The sequence below is a fragment of the Etheostoma cragini genome, chromosome 4 (assembly GCF_013103735.1).
Source record: "Etheostoma cragini isolate CJK2018 chromosome 4, CSU_Ecrag_1.0, whole genome shotgun sequence".
Lineage (NCBI taxonomy): Eukaryota > Metazoa > Chordata > Actinopteri > Perciformes > Percidae > Etheostoma > Etheostoma cragini.
This window is the reverse complement of record NC_048410.1, coordinates 11520597-11538747: the sequence shown is the minus strand read 5'-3', so window position 1 is coordinate 11538747 and position 18151 is coordinate 11520597. Positions and strand designations below refer to the sequence as shown.

The following is an 18151-nucleotide window of genomic DNA, read 5'->3' as shown; positions in this document are numbered from 1 at the left end:
CAGTACTCGTGTACTCTAGGAAACAACAAACAAGAAAGTAGAGAGGGACAGGCCTTAGTCACAGAGTTCTATACCTCCAAGACAGACATCATCAATGCTCACTTAATTCTTTTAGCTTATTATCTTTGCACAGTCATTATTTTGTTGCATTAGATGTGAAATATTGAAAGAAATAAGCGTGTTTTGGGAAAACAGGCCTGAACTGTAGTTTCCGTATTTTCTGCTGGTAAACTATTATTAATTATAACTACTGTATTAATTCATCCCCTAGCTCACTCTAATTCCCTCCATTTTGATCAACTTGTTACGGGGTAGAAGGAGTGTATTTGTTCACACTCACCTCGCACAATATGAAGGGGGCTAATTTTGTGTTATCTGCCCCCTAGGCATAGAGTAGCTACAAACTTTCTGCTGCAAGCCTGTGGGGTTATCCAGATATCTCTCGTGCATGTTATGTGTGGGAGTGTGTGTTTGCACCACATTGCGTGGGTGACTGAGGCTGGGATGCCAAGAGCCTCAGGTTCCTGTACACACACACACTCACACACACATACACACACACACACACACACACACACACACAAACACGCACGCACGCACGCACACACACACACACAGACACACACACACACAAAGGGTGAGTGAAGCACTATTTTGAGGATACATTATACATAATTGTTTGCTGTGGCTCATACAGTACGAGAGTATGAACGTTGAAATACATTGATCGATTTTGAGTTTTACTTTTGAAATAGTGGATAGAGGACATCATGGCCTACCATGGATAGATTGAATAAATCAAACTTACTAAAGGATAGGAGAGATGAAAAAAGGAGGACAAGGCAGGTCATAAGAGCAACAGAGCAGGTGAAGGAGAGAGGGAGGCACATCAGCACATCAGATGCTAATGTGACAGAGGACGTTCTGTCCTGGGAACATTCCTTCTGGGGAACATTCTGTCACCAAAAAAAGCAAATGAGCGCATATATAAATTCATAAGTAACCAACTGACGAGGAGGAGGGAAAGCATGTTGTGAAAGAGGAGGATGGTTATGTAAGAGTGTAGGCTTGGAGAGATGCTGCAGAATGAACCCAGTCATCACCCAAAGGTGACTCTTGTACACCTCTCCACCGCACACACACGCACTAACGCACACGTGCACACACACACAAAAAATGCTACATACTACAGTTTAGATGATGCTCGTCAGCAGTGGCCCTAAAAATGCCACAAATAGTCCTCCGCACCCTTTAAAAAACAATGACATCAAAACATTTTGTTTTTGGTATTTGAAATGCTCACCGTGTGCTGAGGGGCTGCGGACGAGGAGAGTCTTCTGGGAGATTGAGTTTCTTCGGGCTTTTTGTCCTTCCGGTTGCAGTCCAGTTGGACCTGGCTTTCACACTCCAGGTGACAGGTGTATCTACAGTCTGATGAACACAAAACACACACACTAATCAGAGACAAGAGCACACACAGTAGAACCAATCACTGAGAAACAGTGAATGACTCACTGTCAAACACTGATCTAACCCTGTGAACTACACTCCTCTGTGGTATGTGTCAGCGTTTGATGCTGATCAGTCACCTGGAAGTGTTGGAATTTGCGATAAAGATTGAATCAAACCGTTCATTCAAACGCTCCATTTACAGAGAATTTGCTCCATCTAGTGGCTAATGCCAGACATATACTACAAGGTCCCAGACTGCAGTGGGAGTATTTATCAAATCAAAAGACTTAAAGTTATAACATGTCAAATGTGCCCAGCAATAACCTATTGAAATGTCACATGTTAACCTACTAATGACACCTTAAAGATCCACTACCATACATCCCATTTACCCACCAGATGGCAGGAAATACTTTGCTATGTATAACTGTCTTCTGGCACAGATTCATGACTCAATTAATAATGAGTATAATGCACAATGTCCAGCAAAGAACATAATGGAAACAAATACATGGTTCGATTTAGAGATACTGTAGCCAACAAACTGTACCGGTATAGCAGCCCTTCTAAGGTCAACTCCAGCTTTACTGCTCAGCAGGAACAGAATATATTTAGGTACTTCCCCCAAAACCTCCCAAAATAGTCCACTGTTCTTTAATTTTTAGTTGGACAGCCTCAGTTTCTTGGTGTTTTGCAGACTTTATTGTGGCCAGAGGCTTTTTTTTTTTTTTACAGAGAAGCATAGCCTCACATCTAACCACATGACCAATGAGAGGACTGGAGAATCTTTATATAAAGATTATTTTTGGCATTTCAGGCCTTTATTTGAAAGGACATCTCAGAAATGTAAAGGGGAAGGGAGAAGGGGAAATGACATGCAGTAAAGGGCTGCAGGTCGGAACTGAACCCGCGGTCACTGCGGGCTAGGACTGCGTCTCTATATACGGGCTCACGCTCTAACAGGTGAGCTCCCCAGGCGCCCAGCAGGAAACTTTCTTAAAGAAAACACTGTACGGAAGGCTGCGCAGGCAGATAGATGCAGATACAGAACTGATAAAAACTAATGCTTAAATATTTACTTTGAAAAAACAACACAATGTTTTCTAATAAAGCTCTTTGTTGCTGCAGTCCGTGCTGAATGAGCAAGCTGAGCTCAGCCCGGCTGTTTTTCTGTCTACTCATATCAGTGGCTCTTTCTGTATCCCACTGTGTCTCTCACACTCAGCAGCATCATTGTAACCATAGCAACAAGCTTCTTGATGACCACTGTAGAAAGAGAAGAGCTCTACTTACATGAGGTCACCAATAGAAGACTGAGTGTAGAGTTTTTTTTTGCTGTAAACCTCAGACTAATTACCAACATGAATGTCTAGAATTGCATTTGAAAATATAATTTGTTGAGGAATGAAATGCTTCATGTATTTTGAACTGACATGGAAAATAGTAGAAGTGATTATTGAAGCAGGGACCAAAGAGGAGAGAGCAAAGGGAGACAGGAAATAGTTTACTGACAGCAGGGATATGTCTAGCAAAGAGGAAAGTTCAGTTAGAGAATTCTTTCCTCATGACAATTTAGAGGTCATCCCTTGCATTAAGAGAAGGAGATAGACGTAAGAATGTGTGTGTGTGTGTGTGTGTGTGTGTGACAGAGACCGGTTGGCAGAGAGTAACAGGGACGGGCTGCAATGCCTCGCTGACAGGAGGGATGTGTTGAGGAAAGAGTAGAGTTCAGATAAGCGATCCTCTGCTCATGACAGTTTAGAGGTCATTGCAGAAAGTGAGAAAGAAGGGAAACACGCAGGGGAAAGGAAGAGAGAAACTCCTTTCCTGTACTGCTTTCCTTCAGTTACTCCATCCACTCTTACTCTGTATTACTGACTGTGCCTCTACTTAAATTCAAGCATACTTAAAATAAATATCAATACCACTCTTATGTCAATATAAAGCTGCCACAAGCCGGCTAACTTAGCTTAGCACAAAAACTAAAATTGGGGGAAAGAGCTAGCCTGGCTTTATCCAAAGATAACAAAATATCCACCTACAATGGTTATAAAACAACTAATAACAAATCAGTATTTAGAGGTGCTGGTGGGCTGATTTTGTTACCTTTGGACAGACCCAGGCTAGCTGTTTCCAGTCTTAGTGCAAAGCTAAGCTAGCAGCTTAGCTTTGTATTTGCCATAGCCTTACATACACAGGAGTGGTATTTTATAACTGTCAACAAGAAGCGAATTAGCATCATTGTACAACTTTTCTTTAAAGGATGCAATGTTGTTCTAGTCAGTGTTACACACTAAAACGTATTGTGGATTTTTTTTGTATTGTGTGCATGTATGTGTGTCCTCATTTGCACGCATGATAGAAAGAAAAATGGCACCTACTTTTAAAAACTGCTAATGGTTAAAAAAGAAGGAAAAAAAAGACAACTCCCCTTGGTACCTTTAAGTGTCCTGTTGTCATTTTCCAGACATAAATCACTGTTTATGTTGGGTGGTGGTTATTTAAAGAAGATCCTGCCCTTGGCCTTTATCCCGATATTTGATTTAGAAGACTGGAATTACTGCTGGGCGAACTGCAAGGAAAATGGAAGGTAGAGATTGTTCCCTCGACTACACCTACAGTCAGATACACCACTGTCAGCAAGTCATGGTTCACCAAGGATCAAGAGGATTCCCACAATGTGCGCACGCAAACGCAGACAGACACACACACACACACACACACAAATCAGCATTTTAGACTGCATGATGTGCACATAAATAAACTAAAATTGATGATGATGTTTTGTGACAACGAGGGTAGTGTATATTTTTGGCTGACATCCTTGTGGAAATGTGTAAGACACCTTGTTGAGTTTGGACTAAAGTCAAGTGAAGTTATTGGATTAGATTTAATTTAGAATAGGTGTTAGGTTCTGGACTACATGGGAAACTCAAGTGAGTCTTTGTGTGTCTCTGTATGCATAACAAGTGTGTGGTTGTGAAAAGGCCTAGTATTATGTTTACCTCATTGAGATGCTGTACCATGCATACTGTTCGTGAGTGCTAATGAGCTGGTAGAGAAACTACAGCAGCGATCCAATGATCCAGAAAGGCTCTGAGCATTATGTGACATAGACATAACCACAGAGAATCATGATGGAGAAGAATGAAAGATAAAGCAAGAGAGAGAGGAGTCAGCAAAAAGGAGTGTTTTTCTTGTGTGACGTTCTTTTATGTGGATTTTTATTAGTCGTTTGAATGCCTGAGGCAAAACTCCCCAATGGATTCCATGTTAGGACTTGCAGGGGTTTCCCTTTTCGATATTTTGTGGAAAGTACATGGTTATGCAGACCAACAATTGAGGAAGTTGCTTTCATTTAAAGACAGCGACAATGATTCCACTCTGCTGGATTTTGGTAGAAGTTGTGTTCAAGTTTACTTAGGGGATTGCCACAGCAAGTTTTGTTAGGAAAAAGGTCCCATCATTGGATTCGGCACATGCACAGACACATCCTACTTCCATCTTTATCACTCCAAATCAGGCTGGAAACTACCTTTTACTTTCTATATTTGCTTTGTGTTTGTACTGAACCGGGTAAAAGAGCCTCCAGGTACTCTGCTCCCTTTGATTAGAAAGTAGTCACATGTAAAACTTCAACAACCTTTCTCAACGGACTCTTTCAAAAGTATTTCTGTCATTTTATTGTACTGAACAGTTGAGATATTTTGGCTGGTAAACTGCAGAACTACTTACTTTATTTTTTTTATCAGGTTTATTTCTACATATTACATCATAGTTCTGTATTATGTTTTGTAACATCTACACGCTGCGGCTGTCTTTGTGAAGACGCCCCTCCAGTAAAAGATACTTAATCTCAGATTTCCTGGTTAAATAGTGCTATTAGAATACATAGACACTTTTGATCCCAGTGAACACACATGAACATGTACTCGCATCTGCATGCAGTGACAGGACACCAAAAAATGTCAAAAAAAAATGAGCCATAAACACTCATCAGATTCTAATGGTCCTGCACAGAGCCACGGAGTCTAGAGCCTGTGTGTGTGTGTGTGTGTGTGTGTGTGTTGACTCAACAAATGGAAGGGCTGTGGTGCTATGTGTAGATGGTAGACTGGCCTCCTCCGCCTCGGGAGAGGCATGTTCAGACTCCCTCTTTGTCCCTCGTGCCATCATTCCAGTCTGACTGCTTTTAAAATGACACTGCCTCCCGACAGAGGTGCGCGATGATGATGAGAGATGGAGAAGGAGAAATAGAGAGGCAGGAAACTCTGTGAGTGCAGTGGAAAGAGATGAGGGAGCTTAGATGTATCTTGGCACAGCATGCCAAGATCTATATGTGGTGGCTGTGTTAACTTCCACTGCTGCACTTGGGTCGATAACTGCGAATGGAGACGGGAAAGGAAGCAGCTTTGATTGCAACGTGTTAAATTACAAGTCTGCTCTAAAAAGAAGACATCAACATTGTCCTGGTGGAGGCTGCTGAGGGAAAGATTTCCATGGTCATGTTTTTTTCTTTTCTGTCTCCTTAAATCTTTGTCCACTCCCATCATTCTTTCCTGTTCCTGCATCATCTCTTCTAACTCCTAAGAAGAAGATAGTGGTTGTTTTTTGTGGGACACAGTGGGTGTGGGAAACACAGGGGAGGGTGAAGACACCGATTAACAGCGATTCTCAGGTCATGGAGGATGTCTGTATGGCACCAGATAACGTTATTGGGAGGGACATATTGTATTAGCTCTTTGTCTGCGTGAGGAGGGGGGGGCTAAATAGGGGTAAGTTAGTTATAAAGCAGGGGGGAGGATATTAACACGGCCCCTAATGAACCTAAAGAGAGCTCTGCAGGTTTTATGAAGGAATTAAGAGCAGCTTTGGGGGGCTTTAGCCAGTCTGATCCCATCATAGCTCATTTGGAGCAGTTATCCATGATCTCCCACTCTGTGACTCACACACAAACACCATGCTACTGAACTGATACAACTGTTCATCATTACAAATTAAAATATCATGCTTTTGTTGTCTCACAGTCTCAATAAAACGCACTCGAGCTCAATAAGCTTCCAGGATGCACACTCCATATGTTGACCCCACCAGACATGACCAAACAAATCTCTCCTAACCTAAATAAAATCTGCCCTAGTTCTTCTTGACAGCTGGTTTTATTTATGCACAAACAATAATTTCATATTTGATACTGACATTCTTTATCTCCATCATCGCATCTGTTAATTTCTCCATCTGTCAAGCTAAAGATGCTCCCCGACTTAACCAAACAAACCAGAGAAGAACCAGGCTTTCTGTCTTTTAGCTTAGAAGCTGCAAGTGGATGCAGCCGAGTGCTGAAGGAGTATTTTTGCTTTTTGAGAATTGTTATGTGGCCAAAGATCGCATCGTTCCTGAGCTTGTGTGTTTTGGAGATTTCATGTTATGAGTTAAGTTAAACGCTCTTCTGACGGGTGAGAGAATTTTGCTTATGAAAACTTTTTAGGCACAATAGAATGATAAAGAATGTATGAATGCACAGTTAAAATGATTTGCTTAGTTTCAGCTTAAGGGAACATTGTGAAAACATTCACCCAAAAACAGCTATATTTCGTAACTACATACCACATAGCAGACTTCTGACGTTGGTATACATGTATAATAATAAAGCAATTGTAGACAAAGTGACATGTAAAGTACAGAGTAAACTGATTTGACAAACCGTCTTTACTCAGTTGTAAGTACATTTAGTAGACTTCTTCCAAAGCTTTAAGGCACATCTCAAGGGCTTCATCAGCAGATGGAATTTGCTGAGTTGCCATCAAGATACTTAGTTTCATTCATAGGTCACAACATCTCCACTACAACAAGTCAGCAAACTCCATACAACAGCAGATGAAGGCCACACGATGTTGCTGAAAGCTCCAGAAATCAAGTGTTGAGTTAAGAATTTATTTTACTCTACTTATTAGTACTATTTACAAGATCAAAAATGAAACTTTGAGTTCTTTAATCACGTACACAGTAGAAAACATTTTACGGCACTGAACTTAATATTCAGTGCCGTAAAATGTTTTCTACTATCAAATAGTTGCTTGAATGGAGGGCATACTCCCGCGATTTTTTTAAATCCACCTCAATGAAGTTGGGGAATCACAACAGACTAACTAAAGATCGTCATAGCAGCAAAGGGTGAGATATTCTGACTTTTAGTCTCTAGTATGAGTCAAGTTCTAAAAGTTAGTATGAGTCAAGTTCCAAGATGATAGTCTCCAAGCCCAAGTCTTTTCTCAGAGCCATTTATATGACATTATGCAACTATTTTCCCAGGCTGAGTACTCTTTGTGATGAGGAAACAGATTTTAAAGTGTAAGCGGTGGAGTGCCCCTATAATTTATTTTTTGTAAAACAATAACACAATTTGATCATGTCAATACCATACAATTCCCAGACACTTCATATACTCTCATACTTAAATAATACTGTGCTGCCATAGTGGCAAGAACTGTCAAAAATCATCATCTTTTGAAAGAAAGCCATAGTTGTGTAAATAACAAGAGTTTAACCTTGGCATTAAACACATCCAACCCTTAACCTCTCCAACTATGAGACTACAGTCACCAAGTTATTGTACATATTTTTTGCAGTTTAGAGAATTTTTCAAAAAGCATCATCCAAGATTATGACTCAGACGGACGTTACTGTATTAATAGATAGCAACAGAAGTAATAGAAGAGGAAGTGAGGAATCTGGTTTGGGCCAGTTAAGGATTAACTAGGTTTCCTTAGAGGGAACACCATCTAAAAATACCTATTATCTGTCTGCGGTAGCTCGGGCTGTTGATGGTGTCGCTGAAGCTTTTGAGGCTGCAGCATGACGTCACTCAGGTGGAGTGTTGAGCTCTTGATGAGCAGCTCCCTGAGTCATGCTTGGTCAGGGTCTTATCCGGCTTACACAAGAGGGCACGGACCCACATTCATACACGCACGCACGCACGGTTTTGCTCCCTGCCAATTTATACCAAAGCCACACTTTGCGCTAATGTTACATTTTGTATTCAACCCCCCCCCCCCCCCCCTAAAAAAAACTGCATTAGTCAGTCCTGTATTTGGAGAAAACATGGGAAAAATCAATACCTTGCAGCCTCCAGCAGGCTCATCCTTATCTCAAATTCCTGCTACAAATATTAAAGTCAATATCTAATCCATTTATGTAGGATTTCTCGAGAGATTGGAATTGTGTAGGATTTCTGTTTGTGTGTGTGTGTGTGTCTGGAGCAAGAATAAACTGTAGATCGTACAGCTATCATCTGACCTGGTTACTGGACTATTCTGCTGTTTACAACCGATCTGCAGCCTGTGTCCTCACTGTTAAAACACAATCTTACACACACACACATGGACATTGTGTGCTCTCACACCAAAGCGAGTGTGATAGATCTGTCAATAGACAAGAGAGACAAAGAGTAACAGGGCTTGATGGCATTGCAGTTCAGATAGACAGACTGATGCGCACAATACCCAAATATTTTGGCCCACAGCCGGTCTTTGAGGCCAGCCCGGCACAACCTGCATACTCATCGTCCTTTGCCTTCTGACACCTGTCACCAACAAACTGATTTGGATTCAATGTAGAACTTCTAAGTGTCAATTCACACTCTCCTCTCCATACCTGAGGTGGTGAGCAGAGATCCGTTAGAGGATGATCGTCGAAGGATCCGCAGGCTGTCACTCCAGGAGCGAGACTTAGGCAGCCTCTTCAGCAGCCGCCCCAGCCGGCGTGACACCTGCCCGAAGCAGGCACTGCCAACCTCCCCTTCTGAATCACCCCTGACCTCATCCAGATGCAGAGACACCTGGCCGAGTAACGTTCTGCCCACCCTAACGCCTTCATCTCCCCCCGATACGACCCCCTCCTCAGCTCCCCTTCTTGCGTCCTCCTGCCCCGGGACGACAGGTGCTATCTGTGCCATGGATGGAGCATGGTGGCACCATCCGGCAGGCATCGTCCTGTGAGCGTAACCATTGCTGGTTGTCCTGTCCTGCCCTTGGCTGCCTCTGTCCCTCTGAGGACTGCCCCAGCGCCAGCCCCCCCAGTTCCCTCCTCTGCCATCCCAGCGCAGCCACTCTGCCACCGGTGCCACGCTCCGAATAAACAGCCCCCTCTCCACTCGCTCTGCCACCCCTCCACCTGTACTCCTAACACGCTCCCTGATGCTCTCACCTCTCTACTTGCTTCACACTTTTCTCCTCTGGTTCTGCACCTGCCTGGTCTTCGTCACAACTTAGCGTGCAGACATGAGCCCTGAATATCTGCTGTACTACTTGTTCCTCTCTAACATCTATCTGTTATCAATGCTCTCATTCCCTTCTCCCCTCTTTTTCTCTCTCCCTCTCTCTCCGTCTCTACTGCAGCACCCACACACTCTGCAGTAACAAACAGCCAGCTTAAAGAGACAGAGACCCCCACACAATCCTGTGTGATCTCTATTCCTCTCTCTCCTCTCTTTCCTGCAACAGGAGCCTTTCTCCTTTCCGTTCCCTCAGTGCTTGACTGTACACACTTCAGTCAGTTGTAGAGAACAGGGTGGGATCCGCATATAATAGAACAGAAAGACCACTGCAGAGGTAGTAACGACACTGCCTCCTCTTGTCTCCCCCTTTTCCTTCTCTACTCTACAGCACTGGTTGATGGGAAGTGAGTCAGCCATCCTGTCTAACCCCACAACGGTGACATATCTTGTCAGTAAGAAGCATCACCTCAAGTGAGTGTTAATGGCTACTCCAATGTGTGGGTTGAGGTGATGCGCAGTTGGTTATTAATATGCACTGTGAAAGATAAAAGAGAGAGAGAGAGAGAACTCCTTGGACTTTTTCTTCCCTACTTTTAAAATTGAAGAGTTTGAAGGAATAGGATATGACATAATCCCGAGCAATGGCATAAGAATGTTAAGCTCTTATGTCACCATTTCTTTTACTGCGGAACCGAACATGACCTTGTTTTGTGTTTTAAAAAAATCCAAAATCTTTAAATCGCTCACATTAAATGTGCTTAAGAAAGTCCTTGTCCTTTCTGCCCTAACCACCTCTTCCTCTGCAGTCCTCCTATCACTGTTCACCAAGGGCGACCTAAATATAGCCTGCTTTAAAAGACCCGCTCTATTGCCATACATACAGCTGAGCAGCAATGCACAGGGAGGAGAGCCTAAAGCCCCATCCAGATCTTTCTGCAAAAACAAAAGCTGTATCTGCATGCCCTATTTTACCAGTCTTTTTATCAAGGTCAAATAATATTGAGCAGTTGGCGACTAAACAAAGACGCTTTCCATGTCATACTGTTTGTTTCTAAGAAACTGAACAAAACACTTCGCTAATACTGAAGAAAAATGGCACAACAAAATTTCAATCAGGACATGTTTGTAAATATGCAAATGAGGGCGATTGTACAGCTCATTCAAATGTACAAAGTCATTGGCAATTAGACTCCATCGCTATACGAATATTTCGTACTGTGTATCTATATACGGGTAGAGAACCATCAGACCCCCCGATGGAATCTAGACACTGGTGGTGACAACGAAGGAGCCCAAAGACCAGACTGAAGGAGGCTCCGGGCCGGTCAGCTGGAGTAGATGGCTGGGGGGGGAAGGGGAGGTCGAGGGTTGCACTCTTTGCCTGCAACAACAGCTGAATGGCAAGGGGCGAAACAGATTTTTTTAAAGCAAGGTTGTGACTCTGTGATTGGCCCAACGCAATTTGTGTATGATTCTGATTAAATCATCAAATTATTGATTAAATTAGGTCATCCTGAAAGAATTTTTTGCTGAGCTATATTTAAATCAGGAGACTATATGTTATTGCATATATGCAACAGATATACACAGCAAAAAAGTACATTTATTAGGATAACAGCTGAATTGATTTAGGAGTGCACCGATCAAAAGTTAGGTCTTTCTGAAAGAATTTACGCTGAGCTACTGTACAGAAGTGTGATGTGGTCATTTGATGAACATGTGTTTAACAGTTTTTTTTGCCATTCATCCCTTCAGATTCTGAATTTAAGACATATGATCTATGAAGGAACGTTTAGGCCAAAATTTTGTTAAAACTATATCCATCGCACGTCTGGCAGAGCAGCAGCAGGGGTATGCCTGCTTGAAGAAGGTTATGAGCCATTTAACACAACCTTCCTCCTATTTTTTGTGTTCAACTGTGAAGGAGCTTTGAGAGGACCAAATGGGAAACGGCTGGACGGGTTCCTAAGACAAGGTCTGTATTGTGTAGACTAGGGGAAGAGGTAAATTAAGGAAGAGATGGAGTGTAAGGAAAAGGTACACTCTCTAGAGGGATGAATGCCATGGGGCATAAATAATACACAGGGAGGGTTACTGTGACGGTTTGTGGCAAATGTGTGTGTGTGTTTGGGTGTTGGTGCTTGATGGGCTTCCTGGCAGCCGTGTGTCAAAGCAAGTATTCCTCCCTGTCTCTGCAGTGACCAGCACACGACCCCACATCTGCTGCTGTATACGCACTGTAACAACAACAACGATCTCCACTCTGCTTGCAAATATGCAAGCACAAATAGTTCCCAAAGGCTTTTTTTTTACTGTAGTTGTGAAATCGCCTTTGCGGAGAAGCTCTGATCTCGGGAGCATTCACCTCTTCGTACAGTGCTCTGAAACAGAGGCAGATGTATACAAATAAACAGTTTTCAGTCCTGATCCACATACTTGGGCATTGGCCGATAGCAAGTAGGTCTACTGATCGGATGCCATATGTTGAGCGCCACCTCGGGGGAGCCATGAAGTAGAGACGCTGGAAGTTGGGAAATCTATTTTAAGCAGTAAAATATTGATATTTGGCGCCAGCATATCTCACGAAGAACAATTTTAACTTGCCGTATCAATATTTTGTCCCACCCCTAATATACAGTGAGAGGTGCATGTTTTACTGCTCCAGAGAGATTGAGGAGAGGACCAAACCCAGTGTGTGTCAGAGCCCTGGTGCCACGACAGCATGTTTCCCTGAATGCTTTAATTAAATATTAATCTGATGCTGACTCTGTCTTCAAGTCTGTAATCCCAACCGCTCCATCCTCAGACATAATCCCAGGCAGGAGACACCCAGAGCTGGGATTAAGGAGACTGCCATTTCTCTCCCTCACTCCCCTGCCTTCCTGACCGACATCAAAACAGGAAGAGATGACAAATCAGATTAAATCACGAGAACACTAATAAACAACAGCCACTGACAGGATACAACCTAAATACTGTATAGAACTGGTATGCATCGGACTTGTCTGTACTGTTTGCACAGTGTTGGATTTCAAATGGAGACACTGAGAGGAGAGTGAATTTAGCTTCCTAAACAAGCTCAAATATGTCTACACTGTCACTTTTCAGACATGTTGGTCCGTATGGCCTATTAGGGCTTGATAACACATATTGCTCTTATCTTTATGTGTGTAGTGTATTCATTCATATACTGTATAGTGTGGGGGTTGCTGTCTAGCACAGGCATACCAAATAAACTCCCATCTAACTTCTTTGAGAAGCAATAAAGGGAAAGAACAAACTCGGACGAAAGCCAGCAGTAGGAATAATCACGCGACAACAGAGCAGCAGACTATGAGACATGGGAGCTCTGGCTGGATTGACAGATCCCACAGTAGGACAAGGCCACATCACAACAGTCCCTGCGAGCACTCAGCTGTCCCGAGGGAGAAAGAGCTGCGTAGCTGTTTTTAAAAGCTTCATATGCAACAAAGCCAACACAGATACAGGCACCGTGATGAATTAAAGACAGACAGAGGGAGCGAGGCATGCAACGAGACAAAGAGACAGAATGATGGTTGTTTATGGTTGCAAGGCCTCCGTCTTCCACTCCCTGTCATTTGCTGGGTGTAGTTGAAAGAAGAGCATGGGCGCGTGTGTGTGTGTGTGTGTGTGTGCCGTTTCTATTTCGGCAGTTTTGGTTGCGTTCCTCCCCACAAAAATACCCTGAAATGCCTAAATTGGTATTGCTTGTCATAAATATCCCGGTGACCCCCATGACTGCATATACCGCACACACCGCTGATGTTTTCCGGGAAAAGGGAGCGGAAAAGACAGTTTGATCTAGAGTTCAGCTACAGGCAGAATAAAACTGGAGCTAATTAGCTTGCTCCATGAAGAGACTAGTGGAAGCAGAAAAAGTTATTGGCTTGTAAAGAAACTCCTGACTGTGCCTGTGTGTTTCTCTGTGTGTGTGTGTGTGTGTGTGTGTGTGTGTGATTGGTGCTCCAGAAACCTTGGCTTTCGCTCCACTGAGCTCTTGCTGATAGCACACTAAATCAGACAGCTCTGCAGTGCTGGACAAACTCTTGCTCTTTTCCCCTATCCCTCACTTGGATTGGCTCCCTCTCCTTCCCATCACTCTTGTTCTGGCTCTCAGTCTCTTCTTATTCACATCACCCTGCCTCCCTCGATTTCTCCTCTTTTCTCTTTCACTAATTCCACTTTTTGTTTCATCCCGGTTCCCAACTACCTGTCAGTATTTCCCTTTTTTTGTTCCATTTCCCCTCTGCTCTGTTCTTCTTTTTCAGCCTGTCCCTTCTTTATACGTCCCTTTATTCCCTCACCTTTTTTCCTCTTCTCAATGGCTTTCTCTCACACTGTCCTGAAGCTGCAGCCTCCCCGTGACAGAGCGCTGCTGACAAAATGCCAAGTCAGCAGCCGCATGCACTCACACACACATCTACACACACCTACACAACATGCATGCATGTACAGTATGTGCATGGAAAAGCCACTATACACACAAAAACTCTTTAGGTTGAGCTCCCAGAGAAAAGCTGTGTGTGTGTGTGTCTGCAGAGGTATCCTCAAGCCAGATTAAAAAACATATCCACACTGCCAGGTCAAATTGGCTTGGCTCAAAATCTCTGCTTCCCAGAACTGCGCAGGTGGCAGTGGTGTCATCAGAGCCTGGGCCATAGTCAGCAGTACAGTGACTACAGCCAGTACAGCCAGGTATGTGACTCCAGAGATATCAGCAAAAATAAATCTAAACAGTTGAAAATGTCCTTTTACTCAAATACACAGTCGCGCTGCTTCCGGTGTCTGTGATCTGTAGTACGCCTCCTTTGTTCTCACACCCTAATACATCTACAATGCATAAGTTCATACACTCACAATTAAGTATGAGCTTTACAGACATTTCTATTTTGTTTCTGTATTTTACCAATGCACTGCTGTTAATTCTACTGTCTTTCCCTCACTTTTTGAACCAAGGCTGCAAAACATAGCTGAAAGGACAATATAATGGAAGGTTCCGGTTGTGTTCATAGAGCAAAATGCTTGAAAATGTCCTTCCCTGTCATTCTGGCTCACTCACAAAGGCACATGCACAATTTTAATTTTAGTACAAACACACAGACTCCGTTATAGTAGATTACAGAACCCACCTACTTATGCCCTTCATTAAATACTAATTTTGTCACCAGGAACAAGACATACACCAACAAAGTCGGTTCTGTTTTATCTGAAAAGGGCACATAAATACAACCATCAACTGAAAGAAGTGTGTAGAAGGATTCTAGAATATTAATATATTCAATATTATATAAATATAAATATTAAACGGTGTCAATGGTCAACTAACATCACTTATTTCCAATGTGCATGCACAAAAAAAACTAATAATAAATAATAAATATGATTTGGAAGGCTATACTTACTTTGACACTTGAGAGCCTGTGCAGTGATCTGACGGCTACAGGCGTCACACCAGTCCTGCGTACAGGGCTTGGACTCGAACCGGTGCCCCTCGCCCCTCTCTGTCTTCACCCGAGGGTCCACACCCCGGGGGAAGATGGACCAGGCCTCCCTGCGGGGAGGCTCGGTGCGGGCCAGCCTGACGACTCCCGTCTTGCCCTGTGTGAGTCGCTCCAGATGGAGACTGCCGCTGTCTCCTTGTGCTGGTACGGAGGAGGAGATGCTCTGATGTCCGCTGTCTCCGCTCCGGGTGTCCCATCTCCCGTGTGGCGCGTCTCGGTGCCGGTGTCCTCCTTTGTGTCCATTCGTAACCGCGTTGCTTGGCATGACATTGATGCCTGACCTCTTGAGCGAAGTACCCCTCACACCGACCGTGTTACGGTTTGAGTCACAGTCGATGATGCTGTTGCAGTCACTGTTGATGTGCGCGCTTAGACTTTCTTGAGACCCGGCTGCGGTGCTCCTGACGCAGTCCGCGCGGTCCTCCTCTGTCTCCCGATCTGCGCTACGTGGCGCAGCAGGGGCAGCAGGACCTCTCCATCCTTCACCAGACTTTAACCCTCCTCTCACCACCGTTTCACCCGCTGCTCCCGGAGACAAGGGGTGAGTTCTCGATACCCCTTCGGTTGTGAACGACCGGCATTCCCCGCCGCTCCCCGAGCTTCTCCTGAGCATCATCTTCTCCCGGGACGATTTCCTCGGCAGGGTGATTTTCTTCCTGCTGCCGGGTAGTTGGAAGAGCAGAGGTTCCGAGTCCAGCCTGAGCGGAACTGGGTGCTGCCCCACCACACTCACAGACGCCATTATCCCGTTCCTCTGTAACGAGTGTGTGTTGTGTGTTTTTACTCCGTGCTCTGAATGTAAACTCCACTAACGCCCGCGACAAACGTGTAGTAGTGACGCAACGGATCAGATTTAAATGTTGCGAGCGCGCTCCCTTTAAAGTGACAGGAGCGCGCAGAAATCTCCGGCTATAGCCATATATTCGCTATTTATTGAAATCACTTGAGACAGACTGCAAAGACTGGCAGAAACGCAAATGAAGATCTTGTGAAAAGATACCAGAGAGAATGGATTAAGATGACAATGAGAACTTAATAAGAAGAATTTAGGTTTCCTATATATAATTTCTATACCATGCCCCGATTTTTCAAAAACGTGTGGTATGGTAAACACAATAAAGAGCATGTTTCACATGTAGTACCTGGTCTTGACAACAGAAATTTAGCTATTGTTTGTAATCAATTATTTACTTTTTTGTAGGGGCAAAAGAGGACTCTGTTAACCGTTGTCTCACTGTTGAAACTACACAACAATCCTAATTAAATTGAAGTAGGTATGAAACAGGACTGACAGCACAGCAAGACTTAAAAGTAGGCTTACAGTACGTACTGAATATTATCATGATGCTGACCAGTCTAGTAAGAAAAACACACTGTTACACTTGTTTGTGTAGGCTAGGAACAGGAAAGTTATGAAAACTTTCCACTTTGCCAAGAGCACGTCATATGAACTACACAAAACCACAGAGGCTGCAGAACTCGTCCCCCTAACTAAACCGAGAAAGCCCCCGAGGACTCAAACACCACTCCTACGCAGACTGAGTGAAGACCTTTCAATTTCATTCTCTGTATACTTACAGTGTACAGTAGTGTCACAGCAGCTCATTTGTTTTGCTAAAGACCTTCTGTCTTTTCAGCTCAGTTTCACTTTCCCAAAACGGATTTAATGTTAAAGTAATTGGACGACAGGTCCAGAGTGTGCAATTGTTACAAAGTCATGTGTGTGAACTTATTGACTTTTCAAAACATGGATTTATCCTCACAGAGGTATGATGCCATTGTAAACTTGAAATGTTGTTGCTCAAGACTAAATCAAACAGGAGATTAAAAATATAGCAAGTTTATAAGTATGTGTTAAGTAAGTACTTATCTAACCTTTGCATCATCTGTGACCCCTTTATAAACAAATTACTAACACTGGGATTTCCCCCACCATGTGAACCACACTGGCTAATGGCATTTTTATGGTTAATTTGCTGTACTGTCACTAGACTGTACACTTCTGTTAAAAAAGAGACACTGTGGTGAGTGCCGAGTTTCCCTGATTTGTTTCTTCTCTTTTACAGTCAAACCTACGATAAAACACAAAGAAATAACGTTACATTGAAGTTACACATCAACAGGACAAGAGACAAATGGCACTTCAAAACAACAGTGCTGTGTGCTTGGAGAAGCTAACAATCAATATATGATGTAATCAATCACTATTTATTCACTCAATTTCCCATGATATACTTAAAGTAAACATTAATAAAGTCACATGAAACCGTTTGAAAGATCAAAAATTAGAAAAAAAGACCGCAGACATCTCAAGCCTTACCAAACACACACATAAGAAAGACAGAGGTAAAAAGACAGAGAGATATAGTGTCAGTATGTAAGTTTCCTTCCAAAAAATTCCACGCACTTCTTCTGTGGGACAAAGAAGAAACATGGCCCGAGAAAAGTACTCTAGCAGCTTTGTCCTGACGGTCCACTACTGTGGCATAACTGTAGAAATACAAAAACACTAGAGGCATTAATGAAGTTTCTATTGAACTGCTGTACTCGGTCACCACACACACACGCACACACACACGATAAAAAACATCAGCGGCGTTTCCTTCCTACATTCTGTACATCTCAACACTAAATGTAGATTCATATGTTATTGATTGTCTTCGGCTGCTCCCTCTTCATACAGCACGGGCCGTAGCCAGTGTGTGTGTGTGTGTGTGTGGATTTGGGAGTTAAGACGCAAAGATGCTTCAGCTTCACTGACGTCACAGAGTAGAAGGTCTGGCCAAACTCGGCTCGAAACCTGCTGCAGGGTTCACTGCTCCCAGACTATAGGACAAAACAAATAGAACCAATTAACATCCTTTCTCACCTACTGTATATTGGGGGGGGGGGGGGGGGGGGG

The 18151-nt window shown here is 43.4% G+C and overlaps 2 protein-coding genes across 5 annotated transcripts in view; both read right to left on the bottom strand.

Annotated features, from left to right (window-relative positions):
* rassf5 (Ras association domain family member 5) overlaps window positions 1–16149 on the bottom strand; it is a 28450-nt gene extending 12301 nt beyond the window's left edge. Inside the window, exons 1-2 of one of the 2 annotated variants that reach the window (XM_034870118.1) lie at window positions 15151–16149; window positions 1304–1431 (exon numbers count right to left, since the gene is read on the bottom strand). In XM_034870118.1, the coding sequence (XP_034726009.1) occupies window positions 1304–1431; window positions 15151–15991 (969 nt within the window). In that variant the 5' untranslated portion in view covers window positions 15992–16149. Of the gene's footprint in view, window positions 1–1303; window positions 1432–9105; window positions 10078–15150 lie in introns of those variants that run through there. The other variant, XM_034870119.1, reaches the window with a different exon arrangement.
* Window positions 16150–17118: 969 nt separating this feature from the next.
* Window positions 17119–18151, bottom strand: part of ikbke (inhibitor of nuclear factor kappa B kinase subunit epsilon) — an 11220-nt gene continuing 10187 nt past the window's right edge. For all 3 annotated transcript variants that reach the window (XM_034870111.1, XM_034870113.1, XM_034870112.1), the window contains one exon: window positions 17119–18075. In XM_034870111.1, the coding sequence (XP_034726002.1) occupies window positions 18012–18075 (64 nt within the window). In that variant the 3' untranslated portion in view covers window positions 17119–18011. The remainder of the gene's footprint in view (window positions 18076–18151) is intronic.